Source organism: Urocitellus parryii, chromosome 10, assembly GCF_045843805.1.
Source record: "Urocitellus parryii isolate mUroPar1 chromosome 10, mUroPar1.hap1, whole genome shotgun sequence".
Lineage (NCBI taxonomy): Eukaryota > Metazoa > Chordata > Mammalia > Rodentia > Sciuridae > Urocitellus > Urocitellus parryii.
Window position 1 is genome coordinate 127680711 of NC_135540.1, and position 19082 is coordinate 127699792.

Genomic DNA, 19082 nt, shown 5'->3' on the forward strand with positions numbered 1-19082 from the left:
GCAGCCCGTGCTGATTAATAGTGCTACCCACCTCCCAATGTCAACTCACTCCTGTCTTCTTCCACCTTCTTTTCTGCTTTTCCAGAAGATAGATGAAGAAAATGAGGCAAACTTGCTCGCAGTCCTCACAGAGACACTAGACAGTCTCCCTGTGGATGAAGACGGATTGCCCTCATTTGATGCACTGACAGATGGAGACGTGACCACTGACAACGAGGCCAGTCCTTCCTCCATGCCTGACGGCACCCCTCCACCTCAGGAGGCAGAAGAGCCGTCTCTAGTAAGAACCCTTCCTACTGTTCGACTCCCACGAGCCGCCTCTGGCTACCTGCTGCATGGGCATGATGTAGAAGGTTTGGATTTTAGAATGATGCCAAAACAATCCTGAGGCACACTCACAGTCGCACATTCTGCCATTCTCTGTTTAAAAGTCTTGATAATTCAGTTTTTATGTAGTATTTGAAGTATTTTTAAAACCACCATTCAAGCTGAGGATGTAGCTCAGTGTTACAGCACTTGCCTAGCCTGCAGGCGGTCCTGGGTTTGATCCTCAGAACTGCAAAATTATAGATATAGATAAATACAGATATATCAAATATAATTTTTTTTTGCTGTTTACATGTGCATGTTTTTATTTCTTAGTATTTATTTCACAGTGAAAACTTGAAAAAAGTAGACTAAAAAGTACTAAAAATTCATCTGTGATTTCAAAAAACCTATTGCATAAAAAAATGATTGGATTCTCCTTTGATTTAAGATATACCATGAACATGTTGGTAAAATTTTAAGTATATGCATAATTTTTAGTGGTCTCATAGTATTTTATTGTATGGGAATGTAATTTATTATGTAATTACTTATGGTTGGATATTTAGGCTTTTGCCTCCTATTTTTCAATATTATGAATTGTCTAATAATTGACATGGTTGCATTTTTATTCTTCTGCATACAATTCTAGAAATAGAGTTGTCGGATCTAGGGGTATGCAATATTTGAAGACGCTGGGTTCATATTTCTTATGAAGATTGGAAAAATAATAGCACATTTGCAACCTAAGTTACTTAAAATTTATGGTAGGCAATGAAGAACGAATTTTCTTTTCAATGCAGTGCTAGACCAGAGTTTTATTAGTTCTAAGACACAGTTTACCTTCTCAGCTATGGTAGCCATTTGTCATTTGCCATAAATCTGATGTAAGCGCATGCTGTGTAAATTGTGAAATGCCAGCATCCAGACTCTAGTAACATGCTTTGGTACACCATTTGGAGGCATAGTTTTCTCACATCTCTAGGTTTTAAAACGTTGAAAGAATAAACATGGGGACCTTACTTGTATTCCTTTCTATTTTGAGATTTTTGGTCTTGAGAATATCTCATATGTAATAGCCTCTTGTTTAATTTTGCCATTTCTCCACTTCTAGTGTCATTAGCTTTACTGTCTAGTACTCTGATTTTTTATATTGATAACCAGATGATTTTCATCTGCACCATTTATTCAACTTGGGAGGGGGGTTGCTGGCCCAAAGACATCCTGTGTATAAGGGCAGGGAGATGCCTGAGAGTCATCCATGCAAATGCAGAAACATATGGAGGACAGCCTTGTCTGTATCAGAGCCCTCGTCTTCCAACCTACATGCTGACCTACAGAACTCGGCTCACATGTCCTATCTTTCCCTTCTAAGATCAGGATAGTCACTGTTTCTGCCCAAACATTCTGTGAGTCAGTCAATCTGGAGGGTTGGTTGTGAAACCTGTTAAAAGCATCACACAATCTTTCATGTATTGCCACTTGATTGATTTGAGTTTTAGAGGAAAATTGTGTATCTGATTCCTACGCCCAAGTCCTCATTGAGCAAATCAGCATTGCTTAACTTATAGTAGTGCTTTGGAAACCACTTTAGGAACAACTGCTTTATGATATCAAAAAATAATTTTAAAAATTCCGAACAATGCCAAATCTCAAATGGAGGCAAAGAAACTACTTTCACGGTTGGTAGTACAATGCCAAACTTTTTCTTCACTTTTAAAAAAAATGTTTCCTTGAGCACTATTGTGGTCAGGGGTGATAGAATTAAAGAATGGTAGAATTAATATTTGTAATGATAATGAATTAAAGTCTAAAATTTCACTTGCTGATTTGAGTGTGTAAGAGACCCATAACTGCCTTGCTCTTTCCTTCCCTGATGTTCCCAGCTTAAGAAGCTCCTGCTGGCACCGGCCAACACTCAGCTGAGTTATAATGAATGCAGTGGCCTCAGTACCCAGAATCATGCAAACCACAATCACAGGATCAGAACAAGCCCTGCAGTTGTTAAGGTACCAACATAAATGTTTTAATACGACAGGGGATAATAAGCAACATGTTGTTGCTTAAAGCTGAGAAACAGCCCCTACGTTTGTATGTATTAATTCAACCGGGTCCTGCACCACCTCATAGATGTGACAAAGATTATGAAATGGGTTTCCAGGAGCAGCATTGGAGCTACTTAAAACTTGAAAGAGTTTGTTTTGGCCTTGGCTTTGGATGATTGGAATGGAAATACAACAGAGCGTGATCCCTTGCTCACTTTATGAATACATACAGCAGTCCAGACTCCAAGAACATGTGCCGATTGGCTGTAGTTGCCTATGAGTGACTTTAAGATGCAGGGTGGCTGTTTTGCCAGCTGTCTAACCTGAGAAACATTTCTTTGGAATCGCTGCAAAAGATCTGTCTCTGTCATTAATTGGATGGAATGCTCGCTGTATTAAACAATGTTTGTCTTGCCATTCACTGTGAGTGAAAACGGAGCGTTAAGGGGTACTTAAGAGAGTTGTGAATACTGGGCTTCAGCAATCAGCGGTAAATTAAGGTTTAAACCAGCTTACTTTTTTTTTTTTTTTTTTTTTATTCACAGTAAAGGCGCTGTAGGGTCTTGTTAGTTACATGTTGCTGAGTAGGAACATTGAAATGTAGGAGAAATGAAATAAAAAGCTGCATAAATGTCATTTAGGAATTTTAAATGTAATTTTCTTTCCTTGTTCTGCAAACAATTATTCACAGCTCATAGATCTAGTACACTTAGACTGAACACTTCACTGGAAATCTCATCTCTTCAGAAAAACCTATATCCATTCTGATAAGGTTCAGTTCACTAATTTTAGCTTTCTCTCTGCCTTGTTTTTAAGACCGAGAATTCATGGAGCAATAAAGCGAAGAGCATTTGTCAACAGCAAAAGCCACAAAGACGTCCATGCTCGGAGCTTCTCAAGTATCTGACCACAAACGATGACCCTCCTCACACCAAACCCACAGAGAACAGGAACAGCAGCAGAGACAAATGCACCTCCAAAAAGAAGTCCCACACACAATCGCAGTCGCAACATGTACAAGGTAGGCGCCCCCCCACCGCGCGCGCTGTCGGGCGCAGCTCAGTAAAGACTGAGGTCTGAGCGCAGATTGCGCGCTCGGTCCCGTGGGTGCTTCGTGGAAAGGGAATTCAGCAGTTTATTACCGAGGGGAAGGAAACCCTTGCTTGGACACAGATTGAGCATATCCTATTCCGCTGATAGGCAGTAGCTGCAACTACCAAAAGATCCCGGAAATTATAGCTGGGTGGAGGGTGAAGCAGAGTGGGAAGGAATTGCGACATCCTTGAGGCTTAGGGGAATCTCTGAATTGCTGAGATCTAGAAGTTAGGTGTGATCCGGGGTGGCCCACTCATTAAAGAGCTTTTAATTTTTCCCTTTGGGTAATGGAAAAACCGAGTCTCTATAGATTTACTCTCCATACCTTAAGAAGTAGTAAACACTATTTATGTAGCCTCTCCTCATTAAGTGCATTCTTCTTTTCTTCTTCATTTATACACCACATGCTGTGCTTACAGATTTTATATTGTATGTAAGGATTTAGAAATTCCTAAATTTTCTTTTTCTGTTTTTTCCCTCATTTTTTTTTAAATTGCCTAGATTAAACAAAACATCTGGGTTGATTTTTATTATTTCTGTACTTTGCTAGAAAGCTGATGCTTCCAGTGTCAATTGGGGTGATTTGGGGAAAATCTCTGGGCAAAGATATAATTTTCTTCTTTAGTTCTTCCCCCTCAAAATGTTGTAGTCCAGGAGGCCCAAAGAGAGCTCCTTGTGAGTGACTGCTGTTTAAAACAAGCCAGTTCCTGTTCTACCTCTAACATTATCTAGAAGGAGGCATATTCTAAAATAACCATTATAAACACCCACCTGTTTTTTTTCCCTTTTGTTTCTCCAACTTCTCCTTCTAGCTGCAGAATGATAGTCCCTGATCCCTGTTTTGAACCATGATTGTTTCATACAGGTATGCTGTTGTTGCTGCTGATATTCATAAGTATTTACTTTCCCACTGTTTTGAATCCCCTCCCTTCATCTCCTCCACATTAGCACAAGATTTTTAGGAACTTCCTTTTAATATTTTAATTGGCTCTCCATTGGGTTTTCTGTGGTGGATATGTCAAGTTCATTGTCCATCTCCTTCTGTTGGTTTGGAGAGAGATATATTAATGACGTGGGCCAAGTTCCCTTACAGCTCCCTTTGTGCAGATTAGCACCTAATGGCAAGCTCTGTTACAGTTATTTTTTTGGGGGGACAGAACCCCATGCTAAGTGACTCAGTTTGTTGCAGGCCTACAGGGAAGGGTAGCCTTTGGGGTAGCTATAGAAAGTGAGCAGAAGGGTTTGCTGTGCTTCTCTGCACCTTGTCATTCAGACATTGGTTTTCTGAAGCTGAACTTGAAGTCCTGAGCTCCCTAAAATCCTGTGATCAGTGAACTCAGCCCAGCAGCACGTGGCTTAAAAGTCTTTTTACTTTTTTTTTTTTTTTTTAAGCTGGTCCTTTTAGATTTTGAGGTTTTTATAAGTCCACATCCACTAATATTAATCACTGTAAACTTATAAATCATGGTAGTAAGAAATTAAATAGGCCTCTGGAGGATTTATTCTCTAGGCAAGACCAGTTACATGTGGATTTTGTTAAGGTATGTGTCTGGGGCAAAGCATAAAATCTTATCTCAGAATAAAACCCATTGGTTAAAAAGAAAAAAGTTCCTGTTACTAAGGGACTACAATTCTATTTATTAAAGGCCTAAAAGAAATAAACCATGGCTGACTATTAATAACCAATAAGTGCTCAACTTCAGAGATTAATTCATTATTTAAGATCAAGAAGTAAAATGTACATGAACAGTTGAAGACCCTAATGAAGATTGCTGAGATCCCCTTTCCAAATGTGCTATAAATTTTTTCCCCTGAACTTTACGTGTGCTCTCTGTAATATTGTGGGGTCATGTACTTTTCAGTTCCTTAGGATGATCCACTGGTCTTTGGTATGTGTTGGTGTCCCATTTATTCATTCATTCCCTAATGTGTTTAACCAAAAAGCATCATCTACATGAAAAAGACGCATTCCTGTCCTTAAGGACCCCAGCAGTCTCTAGTTTACCAGTCCTTGAAACATGGTCCATTAAACTCCCAGTAAACCAAACCAGTTCTCTTAGGAGTAGGAGCCTGGTTGATTTGGGGATTAGGTGCTGAATATGGTTTAGGGACTACACTCCTCCTATAGTTCTAATTTCCTTTTTGCCATTGGCCCCATTAAATATGGCTCCTGCTGATTCATTTTCTTCCCTCCCTTGCCCTTGGCCTTACCTATGCACAACTACCACAACTGTTGGGGTCTTCCCTTGAGCATTTCAGAGTCTGACTACATCTAGAAACTGGAATTCAGTTTCTGATTTTCAAGGTATATTTATTGTGTCAAACAGCATGTAGTTCCTTATCTGGTTATATTTTCTATGGAACCTGTATGAATTATCCTAGTTCTTAGTTGAACATCATAAAAGTGGGCAAAGTTCCTTCATAAATGAGTTATTTTTGAAAGGCTTATTAAATTAGACATACTCAAAAATTAATGTGAAATCAGTTCATTTATCTGTATATATGTAAAAGCCAATTAATCGATGTGCCTAATTTGTAGAAGACAGCATGAGCTTCATATTTCTGGATGCACATCGGATAGATGATATACCATTTGATTGTTTAAAAACTAAATCTAAATCTACAAATTAAATATGTAAATACTATTTATCCAAGTAAAGCACCTAATTTCAGGCTAATTTGGACATAAATAATATTTTCCCATTTCAAAGGACCTTAATTACTGGTTTTGATTAATTTATTTGAAAGTCTGTTGAATATAATTCCTTTTGATAACAGGAGAAAGAAAACATCTTGACCAGTTCTGCCAGGAACCAGTTTTATGGCCCCGCAAATATCATTTAGCATCTTTGGGTGTCAGTTTCTTCATCCATAGAATAAGAAAGTTTATTATAAAGACACTTTTGGTTTCAACTTCATGATTTTCATTGCATAAATAACTACTTTTGACCTTCTGAAAGTAGTTGCTTGATGAGAAAAAAGTTTGATATAGACTTGTATACATGCAAGTGTATCTCCATAGAAGAGCTTAAGTACAAATGAAACTTGGATGTCTAGCTCAAGTACATTTCTCATCACATGTTCCCTATTTCTGTTCAGAATATAAGACTGACATGGAGATTTTGTGATGAGAAGACTCCCACCCACTTCCCTCTCGTTATTGGGATATGCCTCCTATAGGAAATAGGACTTAGTAAAGACTGAAAGAAATTGGAGAGCTCTCTTTGCAAGTCTGTGGATCTCTCAACTGCTAAACACAATATCTAACTTCAGTTGTCTATCAGAGTTGAGGTTCCAAACTCCATTTAAGCCATCTGGGTCAATGCCCACAATTTGCCATCATCGCTCAATTAATTTTCAGTGAATGGAACAGTTATTGCTTGAGCTTCGGCCTCATAGAAATAACCTATTCTCAGGGCTAGATATAAAATTATACATTTTAGGAGTAAAATCAACTGAATATTCATAACGTTCTGTCACCTTATAGTTACTCTGCTGTTTTTTTTTTTTTGTCTAAACAAACCATGTACTCTATTCCAAATTAAAACAGAAAACATTATTTCTCTCTGATGGTATGATGCAAATTTTGTATTCTTAACAGGATGGTACATTTTGGGAAAAATTCTGTTTTTGTATGTGTTTTCAAATGATAGTTTACTGATGCAAATGTTGTTTGGAATTTGTTTTAGCATAATGGACTTTTCTCTGACTTTGATCCAATTTTCAGGGATTCCCCTGGTTCAGCTTTCCAATTTTCCTGGTCATATTTCTAACCTGACTGTAGTAGAAAGAAAATAAATCTAAAAAGTACTCCATATTTCATAATTAGTTCTTTTTTTCTCCTTTAGCCAAACCAACAACTTTATCTCTTCCTCTGACCCCAGAGTCACCAAAGTAAGTATTAAGAAATGTAATCATTTTCAGAAAGGGAAGGGGGTTCTAATACATTTGGCTACAGCAACTCCATTTCAGTTTGTTTTTATAAATGTGCCATATCTTCCAGTGACCCCAAGGGTTCCCCATTTGAGAACAAGACTATTGAACGAACCTTAAGTGTGGAACTCTCTGGAACTGCAGGTAAGCCTTACTTTTCACTTGGAAAGTGTGTGTGTGTGTGTGTGTGTGTGTGTGTGTGAGAGAGAGAGAGAGAGAGAGAGAGAGAGAGAGAGAGAGAAAGAGAGAGAGAGAGAAAGAGAGAGAGAGAGTGTGAGAGAGAGAGAGAGGGGAAGGAATAGAGAAATAAATATTACTAATAGAATGAATTCTCAGTGACATAAAGATTACAAAAAAATTTAGACACAAAATTATCTGTAAAAATTTTCCATTGCTTATTTTAAAAAATGAATTATAAAAAAGTATTTTAAAGAGAAGGCGATTATCCTGTGTCAAAACTGGACCAGACCTTCTGATCTACATTTTCCCTCTGGATCCTCAAAGAATCCCATTTCTGATTAAGACACCAAAACTTGAGTAGAAGGAGAAATGAATATTTTGATCTCCCACCCAACAAATGTGCCAGGGATTATAAGCGATTTTGGTTAATTTCACAGTTGTCTCATGAGGATGGTGATAGTTTTCTCATTTTTAAGATGAGGAAATAAGTTTTAGAGATATGAGGTAAGATGTACAAGATCATGGAGATGGAAAGCAAAGGGCAAACATTTGAATTCAGACTTAACTATTTATCAGCACCTCACCTAGAACATGTTTTCACTCTCTGTCACTCAGCATAACACCACCCTGTATGTCATTATTTTTATATCTTTCCAGCAGAGGAGAATACTGAAAATATGTCCACTCATCAAAACAAAATGCTTTTATCTGTTTTTCAACAAGAGCAATTTCCTTCTTTATTTTGGACTTCTGATCTCCTTTAGCCAGTCTTTTCTGGCCTGACATGAAGAAGAAGGAGCTTGAACGAGTTGGACTAAGTGAAGAGTTTCTAGGCAAACTTCTGAGTTGGTTGTAAATAGTGCTTCTGGGCTAAGTGCTTTAGGTTTAGGTACTTGAGCTCCACCAGAAAGTGAATCTTAAGGTGGCTGAACAAGAAATTCTTTGGCTCTGGCCATTGCTGATAAGGACAAAGGAACAGTAAGTTAAACATGATGCTTTCAACCAGAACTATGGTGCCTACACGCACCACGGTCATTGTCGCCAAGTTTAATTTCACACTTTGAGTTTGCTAAATTACCTACTTATGAAAGGTCTACTGCATGAATGCATGATTTGGTCAAGCAGTAGAATAGTTAATTTCATGGTATATAAATAGTGTGTGGGTGAAAGCAGACACATGCATATTTACATGTATATACAAATATGTCTTTATATTCACACATATACATTTACTTAGAAGTATAGGCATAACATGGTTTCTTAAACAAATTATAGCTTACATGTATGACTAGAAGTGACTCTGAGTGTACACACTGTATGCAACAGTGACCCTCTTATCTGACCAGTAAGGACCAATAATTTGTGGTTTAGTTACAAGATTGATACAAGCACACAAAATTTTATAGTTTTACTTTTGCTTGAAACATATGAATAGACACTTGAATGTCACATTTTTGGTAGAAAAAAAAGAGACCTTTACCTTGAATGTAAGTGTATTAACTAAGGATCTCTTCAACTAACTTTCTTGCACAAATCGCACTTAAATTATATCATAGATGGTATCCAGTTTTTGTTTCTTGTTCCTGAAAGTGAAAGAATTAAAGACATTTGTATGACAATCTGAATGCAAAACTGTTCTAGATTTTTATAAATTTTCCCAAAGTTTTGTAATACCACCTTCCCACAACTAATTGCAACCCTTCTTTTAGCAATGTACCTTTTTCAATGTGTCTTTTTGTAGAAGTGACTTTTCATACTCACATTTCATTCATTTACATGATGTTTTACCACCTTACAATATATCAGTCATTGGTGCAATGAGCATTAACTGGTTTGGGAAACTATCCAAGGGCTCTTGGTAACAATTCAGCTAAAAGGAATCTACTAACAGGGGGTATTCAGAATGTTGTGAGGATTAGTCGGTGATTCTGTACCAATTGTATGTACCAATTCAAAAACACTTTTTATTATTCTGATTATAAATAATGTAAGCCTACTACAAAAAAGTCAAAAATATAAACCAGTTGGAAAATTATCCATCATTCTAAGACATGAAGATATCCACAGTATTGTTTTCTATGCATAGTTTTATACATTCATAATGACTATATGTGTATGTGAGTGTGTATATATTAAATTTTGCATTCCAATATTTCAATTAATAATTTTAACAAGGATTTTATATCATCTCAAACTATTATCAGGCTTTTAGGGTACTGTATAATATTGATTTGTTTATTTAATCATACTTCCATTGTTTTATGTTAAGGTTGTTTTTTAATGTTACTATTTGGAAGCAGTACTGCAGTGGAAATCTTTGTTCATACATTTTTAAATATTATTTTCTCAAAATACATTCTTAATAGTTGTTAATGTCAAAAATAATGATATAAATATCTTAGGAGCGTCTTATATATGCATTCCTCCATTGCTTTCCAAAGGGGATACTTTTATTTATATCCCATTTTTAGCACTGAATGGACATTTCTTTTTTTTTCTTTCTTTCCTTTACTGGGGATTGAACTCAGGGGACTTTTCCAATAAGGTATATCCCCAGCCCCCTTTATTTTTTATTTTGAAACAGGGTCTTGCTAAGTTGACCAGGCTAGTCTCAAACTTATGATCCTCCTGCCTCAGCCTCCTGAGTTTCTGGGATTGTAGGCATGTGCCACCATGCTCAGTAACATCCATGCTTCATTACACCTTTCCTGACATTAATACTTTTTAAAGTATTAATGTAATTTACAAACGTGAACATATATTTTAATTTGTGTTTCTTCTTCTATTAGTGAGATTATGGTGTCATAAAAGACCACTTAATTTTATTTTATTCTTGGTAGAAGTTGAACATTTTTTCTTACTGGGAGATTATTTGTTTATTTGTTTTTTACTCACTTACTTTTGCAGTGCTGGGGATCAGGCCCAAGGCTTCTGACATGCTAAGTAGGTGCTCTAACACTGAGTCACATCCCAAGTCCAAAAACTTACATAAAGAACTTATTTATAATTTTGAAAGCTTAGTAGCCCAATCTACTAAAAGGCAGGTAAAGACTTATTAAAAAATTTGTTCATATTAGGAATCTTTAAAATTTTATATAGTAGATTTATTTATTCAGTGTAACAATATGTATCTTATTAGTTTAAATCTTTTATTCTTGATACTGTTGAAAGATTATTGGGTCTGATAAAAATCAATTTATCAACATTTTTTTTTATTCTTGCTCCATGCTGGCAATATGTCAGGTCTTGGTATATTTTATAGCAAGTGTAAGATAGAGTCATAAAAAGCATGGAGCATAATATGGCTTGGTCATAGTAGGTGCTAGATAAATGTTCTAATGTTTAGGCATGCATGAGATTCTAGTCTATTGGAAAAATAACACATATTGATAAGCATCATGGGAAGAAAAACTATTTATTGGATATAATGTTTTGCCACTTTGTAAGGAAGATAGGCACATAGGGTGGGTTTTATTTGTTAAGCATGATGATAAGAACTGTGAAGAGGTAGGCTGGGGAAGCTGAGGTAGAGCCATATTGCATTACATGAGAAAAGGAATCTAGAGCTACAGGAAAACAGGAGAAGAGAAAGGTTGGAGGGTGCAGAAGGGGTCTGGAAGGTGAAGTTTGGAACCTGCCTAGGGGGATCTAGGAGGAGAAAGGGGTAAGAGGAAAGACTTTTTTAAAAATAAAATCATTCTAGGTATGAAATGCTACACAGTATATGATGTCTATGGTCTCCATCTCTTCTAAAAACTTTCAGTGAAATGCATCATTTAATAGTTTTTGCAGGATATGACCAACATTGATTGTACTTCAGAATCACAAAAGAGGAAAGGGAGTTATCAAAGGAACCCTGTAACGTGGCTCCAAAGTTAAAGACAGCAATTGTGCAAAAGAATTAAAAGCATTAAGACAATAGCATATCCTAGAGAAAGAGGTAGGTGACCCATGGAATGGAGTCTGGAGGACATTGAGCTCTCAATAGACTCCACTGACTTGGGAAATCTTATGGGAGGAAAAACATCTGCATCAGATTTTGAAGCATGGAGGTGAAAAGGAGAGAAGGTATTCACATAAAAAGAGAAACAGGAAGGCAAGAAGCACAGAGATGGTCGAATAGCATGAATTCAGCCTGGGCAGTGACAAAATGCTTCTTCCCTCGTTAATCTTTTAGTTGCTAATACTCTTTTTTTTAAATCTTTTATTTTTTTCTTGTCCTTAGTTTTCTCAAATTTAAAGTTACATTCATAACTCCCAAATGAAATTACTGTCTGACTCAAAGGAATAAAGTATATGTTGAAATATAATGTTGCCAGTTTTTCACCATTTTTTTACATACAAAAAATGGCAACTGCATGTACTTCAACCAGAATTAAAATACTCTATACAAAGTCACCAAGAAAAGTTGACTGTGATGACTTTTGAAAAGCAGATAGCATATCTCAGTGAAGTTGTATGAAAACCTTGCTTTGACGTGAGATAAACCCAAGTTCAAAATGTGGATCTACCTTCATGTAGCATATGGGCTTAGTTTGCTCATCTTCCCTAAGACTCAGGATCCCTATGCATCAGATGAAGGGAATAATAGTACTTGCATGTCCAGGGTGCTGTGGAGATTAAATATGAGATAAAACAAGAGTGCCAGCCTATTATACAAGTATTCATAAATATTAGCCTGTTGGTTACTAAGTCACAGCTAACTCTATCTGTGGAGGCCACTGTCCCTTGCTTCCCCTGTTGACTGTCTTCACCTGACCTCTAAGATTGGTGATCTTGCTGCTGTATTCTCTTTGGCTCTCTCAAGTATGAAGTTATTTATTCTGTTTTGTGGCATGACATACCCCCCCCACCCCCGCAGCCCCCAACACACCTACTTCTGCAAAACCGAACAATTACTGCTTTGGGTATGGGTGTGGGATTTAGTCACTCAGAGCAGAACCAGCATCTCTTTCATATTCTCTCAACAACTACTACTTCTATTTTTATAAATTCTGATGATCAAATCATCCCATAATTGGCACTTTACATATATTTTGGACTCTCTGCCCCTTTATTATTAAAGAAAAAGCTATATGTTGACTCTGGGTTCAGAGTAGATCTTCTGATTAGAGTGGATGTCTCTTTCCTGAAGTCTGAAAGTTAAAGATAGTAGTTGACATCTGTTATATTAAATAGGTTTCATTTCACTTGCCAAATGTCATTGATTGGTATTGGCTGCCAGGAGCATTGTGTTGAGAAAGACTTCAAGGCCCACTCTGCACTCAGTGGGGAATGTCCTGATCCATTAGTGATGTCTGCTGTAGGTGCAGCACAGGTGTGGATAGGATGGATATAGCTTTCATGTGTTGATCTCTTGATCCTTGCTCTACCTTCTTCATCTGTTTGATTGAGGCAGAAGAAGTAGATCAAGCTGTTGTCCAAACCTCCTGGTGTCTTCCTTTTCTTTAGTCTCACAAATTTTAGTGAAATTTTCCAAACATTTAAGTGGAAATGTAAAGAGTCAACAAAATTCTAAGACCTCCCGAATAATGTCTTTGCCCCATCTGCAGTATCTTTGGGAGACAGGAGGGATGAGATGGGAAGCTTGCTTTATTAGGCATTGCCAGCTGGTCTGACTTCTTTGTGATTGTCCTAAACTAGCTCATTTTGGCTGATAAAAAAAATTCTTCTCTTTTACAGGTGTAAAAACTAATTTGATTTCAAAATAGCTGTTAGTAAGGCAAGATGAGAGGAAAGAGAATGCTCTTTTGGCAGAAGGCATTTAAATCTATTGCATATGGAGATTTTCAGAGTACTACGGGGTTTTTCTTTGTTTGCTTCTGAAGGGAAGTGCCAAATGTCAGCTCCAAAAGGTGATGGTTTTAACCACAGACATGAAGGAATATGGCTAGGGACAAAAGTGGCCCTCAAATTTCGTGCATATGTATGTGTAGATTTTTTAATTGTTATGACCACAAATACTGGAAAAGCAATGTAACTATATCATAACTGAGGAAGAAAACAAGAAGAGTAATCAGCAATCTCATCACCCTAACACAACCAGATCTTAGCAACTTTTTTATCTCCATTGATACATGCTTTTTTAATGGTTTTAATCACAGTGGATATGTGATTTGATGTTATTTATTTTTTAATTAATGTTTTCCCTTCACTTAAATCAACAATGATTATTTTGGTGAACTTGTAGCTTAAGAAAAACACTCATCAACTACTTCTTTCATGTAGATTTTTATATGGTAATTTTTGGACTTACCATTTAAACGTTCACTTTTCTGGAAGGAATATTAACAAACAGCATAAATTGGATACATCCTTTGGGTATCTACCTTTTTTGTATGTGACATAACTGGGGTAAAATAGACCAAAGCAAAATATGAGCAGGAGTCCCCTAGTTTTAAAAAGAAAACCATGGCATCAGAGAACTGGAAAGTGATTTTGACAGGTCATATAATCCATTCCTGTGCAGGGAGAATTCAAGAAAGGGAGACCCAACAAATTCTCTTTACAGCCCATTCCAATGCTTGGCAACTCTCATAGTCAGGAATTTCTTCCATATTTCAACCACATCCTTCGTTTTCTATTTTCAGTCTCATTCTTCAAGACCGAGTGTCTATAACCATCAGTCCTTTCTTCCTTAGTTTTCTTTTCTGGAAAAGATACTATCCCATTTCCTTGATGCCCAGAATAACAAAGCAGTTTCCTCTCCCACATCAACTCTAGACTTTAGTGGCGGACACCTGCAATGCTCTGTGGGAAGGTGTGTGTGGGCCAAATCGTATCTTCATCTTCCATGAGCACCAGTGGGAGAGTTGGGTACATGTTATAGGAATGTTCAGAACTTTATTGTAAGGCCTGTTTGTTCCTCCATAATCAGGAGAGATACAAGGAATATTTGAAACAGTAAAGTCAGCACCTTCTCAGTCAGAATGAACTAAGGTCAACCAGATTGCCAGAGCAGGGTGTGGAGCCCCTCTGTGCCAAGTGCTTATACGTTAGTGCCTGGGGCGCATGCAGCACCCATGATTCCTGGGAAAGTGCAGGGTGGAGAGTGTGGAGAGCAGGCTAGGTCCTTTATCGACTAAATAGCAACTGCTGTAGGGGTGATGTTGGCCTTCCCCTGCTGTCTCACCCACTCCATGTTCTGGAAGCTACAAAATATGAGAAGGAAGAGTCATGTTCTCTTTGTCCGGTCTGCCTGTCTTGGTGAGATTTTAAGCAAATTAGAAATTCTTTATTTGTTTTTCCTTGAATACCTGAATTGATGTACTACTCAAGCAAATCCCTGCTGTTAAATAAACTCAAAACTAAGTTGCAGAGTTAGCACTAGATGCTATAAAATGTTATAAAACTCTGAAGCAAAACAGGGGAAAAAAAAAAAAAAAAAGAGTCCGGCTGAAGTTGGATGGATGGTGGAGCCCAAGAAACGGAGCGGAAGCTTCTCCATCTATCAGAGTCATGCAATTAAACAACCCCCAAAGAGGAGTCCTCAAAGAAAATTGTTTTAGAGTACACAATGAAAGACCAAACAAAACTAAACTTGTCTCTGACTTTTTTTTTTTTTTTAATAAAAGGGGCTGCTTAAAATGATGACTGTAAGAGTGTGTGCCACTTTGCCCAGATTTGCCGTGCAGAAGTGTGAGTGATGTAGAGGTACTTGTTTATTATAGAGCACATTTCAATGCAGTAATCATAAATATTGCTAAGGTTGTGCTCTGTTGAAATATGACCTACATCCTCTTGATTGTTTGTGTTACGTGATTTGTCTGACACCCATTACATTCTGGGTAATAGCAGCCATTTGTTGCTCTGCACAGCAGGCTCTTTTGACAAAAGAAAATAGGCAGCAATAAAAAAGCTATAGTCTGAATTACATTCTGCACAGAGCTGCACTGCTGAGAGTTTGTGCAAGTGTGTTAACAATGCTCTGAACTGCCTCTTGTCAGCCTTCAGCCTGTAATGGCCATCTGTCCTCACATAAATCTGTCAAAACCTGCTAAGTTCAAGAGAGAGCATGGAATATACCTTGTAATGTCAACACCAAAATGTACACATTCTCCAGAAAATCAACACACAGGAAATAATCCGGAGGTTATGGGAGGCATTAGCCCTGTTGATTTAGGCTTGTGGCATGAAATTGAGAGTCCAGTGATTAGCGGGAAGATGAGCAAAGGTAGCGACGTTAAGGAATCGAGTACTGACCTTCCTCCTGCCCCGGGGAAAGGAAATGTGGGCAGAGGAGGCGAGGTTGGAGAGATGCCCTGGGTTCAGGGACACTGCAAGGTTGGGGATCCCATCAGCAGCTCTGGAAAGTTTGGCGCTATGTTAAAAGAGAAAAAAAAAAAAAAACAACTCTTTGCCCTTTAGTTTTGTTTGGGTTGGGGTCTCAACCATATCTGGAGATAGATTTTCAATTAAGCACTTGGCGATAGGAAATCTTGTCATTCTTGCTATTTCTCAATCTTGAGCTAAGTTATTCTCTGGTTAAAGATCTTTCAATGAAGGGTAAAAAATTTAGGGAACTATCTAAATTATTTTCCTTTGGCCACCTCGGGACTAATCGTAAAGTATCTCCCATCCAATAAGCAAATATTACTTGTTTGGTTTAACAGGTGATGCTAACAGAAATTCACAGTCCTGATATTTTCACTCACCGGACATGTTGGGTTGTCTCTGAGCATTTTCATAAATTTCAAGTATATCTGAAAGAAAAATATACTGATTTAAAATTTGAAAGAATTGTCTTTTTATTAAAATGAACCATGAGGTCCTTGAAGGTGGAATCCCTGACATAGCAGCATCAGCCATATCTTTCGGCACATAGTAGGTGTTTAAAGAACTCCTATTCAATGGCCAGAATCCATTTAATACATGGAAGAGGTAAAAGGCTTTGTTTTTAACTCGGAGAAAGTATAGTGTTGCCACTTCCAAGAGCAACTTGAGAACCAGTTATTTAAGCGATAATGAGCTTAGGTACTGGGACAGGGTTTCGAATTTTCAAGACTAAAAAGAATTTCTATATTTAAAATCCCTAGATAGCTGAGATATTTTTAGAACTCATCTCTAATAGTGGCCTAATTTGGTGTTTCTGAAGTTTAGGGTTTCTTTTTATAAATCGACAGTGTCCGTCGAAACCCACGTTTGGGAGTACGAGGCGATGTCCTATGGAGATTCTTGAGGGCCATGGTGCTCCCTATGTGGTCTGGGCACCTCCTCATTAAAAATGTTTAGCCAGCTTCTGAAGCGAATCTTGGGCCCCTGAAATGAGAGCCTTTCTGTTCAAGGAGAAGCTGGAAAAATAAAAATGAGCAAAAACAGGTTGTGAGAAATAAGCCCAAGAGACATCCCTAAAAGAGTTTAAGATCTATTTTGAGAGAAGATACAATTCACATTGAAAGGGAGATAAGCAAGAAGACAGCGCTCTCTGTCCTGTAGGAAGTGAGTGATCCCAGCAGTAGATTATCGGAGAGGTACAAAGGACCCTAACTTGGAGTGACGACGAAAAGATTTACGGAGTTGGGTTGTATGAAGTGGTATGTCACTTCCTCCAATTTAAGGGCCCCATCATTTGGCATATTTAACTGATATTTATTCCGAAAAAGAGCTTATGCATCATTATTTTCTAAGTATCTTAGATGCCCAGGAGGAATATTTGAAAACTTGCCATCTCTTTCCTGAACATCAGTGTCTTTAAATTTGTTGTGTTGGTAGTTGAAGGTAGTGGGTGGTGGAAACGGAGCAGGGCAGAAGGTACACAGAGCTAGAAAAAGAGGAGAGGAAAGGGACCACACTAGACTTCTTGGATTGAACAGAAGACTACTCTTCTAAGATAGCGGAAGCAGAGGGGGCGTACCTGAGTGGCACAGGTGTTCTGTTCAGTCAAATGTTCATGCCTGTCAGCTGCAGCAAAGGGCAGGAGGTGCTTCCAGAGCAGCTGCCGGCCAAAGCAAGTCTTCCAGGCCCAGCAGGGTCTGCCCCTCTGCACGGCCTTCCTGGGCCTTCCAGGATTTTCTGGAATGGGAATCAGGCCAAACCCTTTCCTATTTTGATGCCCGTCATCCTCTCATTTAGTAAGATTACCCATGATTACTCAAATTTGCCAAAAAATGGGTGTAGAATGGTTCATTTGGGGGGAGAAAGCATTGAGTTCTCCTTTTATTTTTTGTATGTGTGTAAAGTAGGAGAGCGAGGCAGCATCTTCCTCTTCATATCAAAATTTCATGTGGTTTTCTGTGACCTACTTGGTTCTTGATATATATATGTATATATATATATATATATATATATATATATATATATATATTTTTTTTTTTTTTTTTTTCTCCCAGCAAGGTAGGATTTTTTTTTTTCCTTGAAAAACGTGCAGTTGCCTCCAGTCTAACCCCAGGCTTGTTAGCGGGCTGAAAACTCTTTTTTGCTGAATAGCGTTCACCCATCCTTCTAAATAGACAGTGTATTGTAAACTAAAATGTTCCCTTGTAAGCACGAAGTCATTTGAACTCCAGCCTGCCCTTCTTCAAAGTCCCCTGGACTCTGGAGCCATTTCACAAGGCTTCTTCCTTGGTGTGGAGGGAGGAGGAGAATCTGCCGAGGGGTGAAACTTAGCGGCAGCTACCATACTCCACAGACCCTCCTACCTTGGCCTGGGATGGAATTTTCCACCCTTCCGTGGCAGAGGAAGAAGGGCAACAACTGACGAGTGTTCCCCTTTCTTCCTTTATTTCTTCCTTTATTTAATTAGTTGCCAGAGCTCGGATTCATTTCAATCCTTCCGTCTCATCGCCCTCACTGATGTGCTCTAAATAAAATGGTCCACTGGCGCAGCGATATTTACTGTTACCGTTCACTTAGGTTTCTGTTGCAGAACCATATTTTAGACAGAATGTATTAGTTATGCTTACAAGAACGTATTATACCTACATTAGCCATGGTTTACTAAGCTAATGAACTGTGGAGACAAAGAATCATTGCCGTCAAGTCATCGAGTGACTCGGGTTCCCTGCATTCCTCTGGTCTGTCGTATTTTACTGACTTGGAAGATGCCTCTGCCATTCCCACCCTGACCAACGTTTTGCTTTCATTCCCTTTTTTTTTTTTTTTCAATTTTCAAAATTGCTTAATCCCCCAGCTTCAAGGTTACATTTTCTTGATGGGCTGAAGAGCCCTGAGCATATGCCTCTTTTGCAATATTCTTTGCAGACAAATGGAACGGAGGCCTATTCTGTGGCTCCCGAGTCTCATTGCTTGAATGTCCACGAGGCAGCCTGTACCGTATCCTTGAAGGAACGAGCAGTGTGATGGCTGGAGCTGTGGGGGCCAGGGGGGTGACACCTTCACGTTGCCTGGGAAGCAGGATTTGTTAGCATTGATGTTTGAAATTCAAAATATCACAGCTCCTGCTGCTGCCTGGCGCCGTCGATCCATCTTTTCTTGGTGACACAGGCTTAGGGGAAGAGTCTGTTTTTCAAGTGTTGCCCTGAATTTAGCTTCTTCCTTCTTCACTCAGTTTTAACCCTTGTCTGA

General features: G+C 38.2%; 1 protein-coding gene across 7 annotated transcripts in view; it reads left to right on the plus strand.

Moving 5' to 3' along the window:
- Ppargc1a (PPARG coactivator 1 alpha) overlaps positions 1–19082 on the plus strand; it is a 335116-nt gene that overhangs the window by 293931 nt on the left and 22103 nt on the right. For 5 of the 7 annotated variants that reach the window (XM_026402937.2, XM_077803154.1, XM_026402918.2 and 2 more), the window contains exons 3-7: positions 86–280; positions 2193–2315; positions 3168–3372; positions 7295–7340; positions 7450–7523. In XM_026402937.2, the coding sequence (XP_026258722.1) occupies positions 233–280; positions 2193–2315; positions 3168–3372; positions 7295–7340; positions 7450–7523 (496 nt within the window). In that variant the 5' untranslated portion in view covers positions 86–232. The remainder of the gene's footprint in view (positions 1–85; positions 281–2192; positions 2316–3167; positions 3373–7294; positions 7341–7449; positions 7524–19082) is intronic. The other 2 variants (XM_077803153.1, XM_077803152.1) reach the window with 1 other exon arrangement.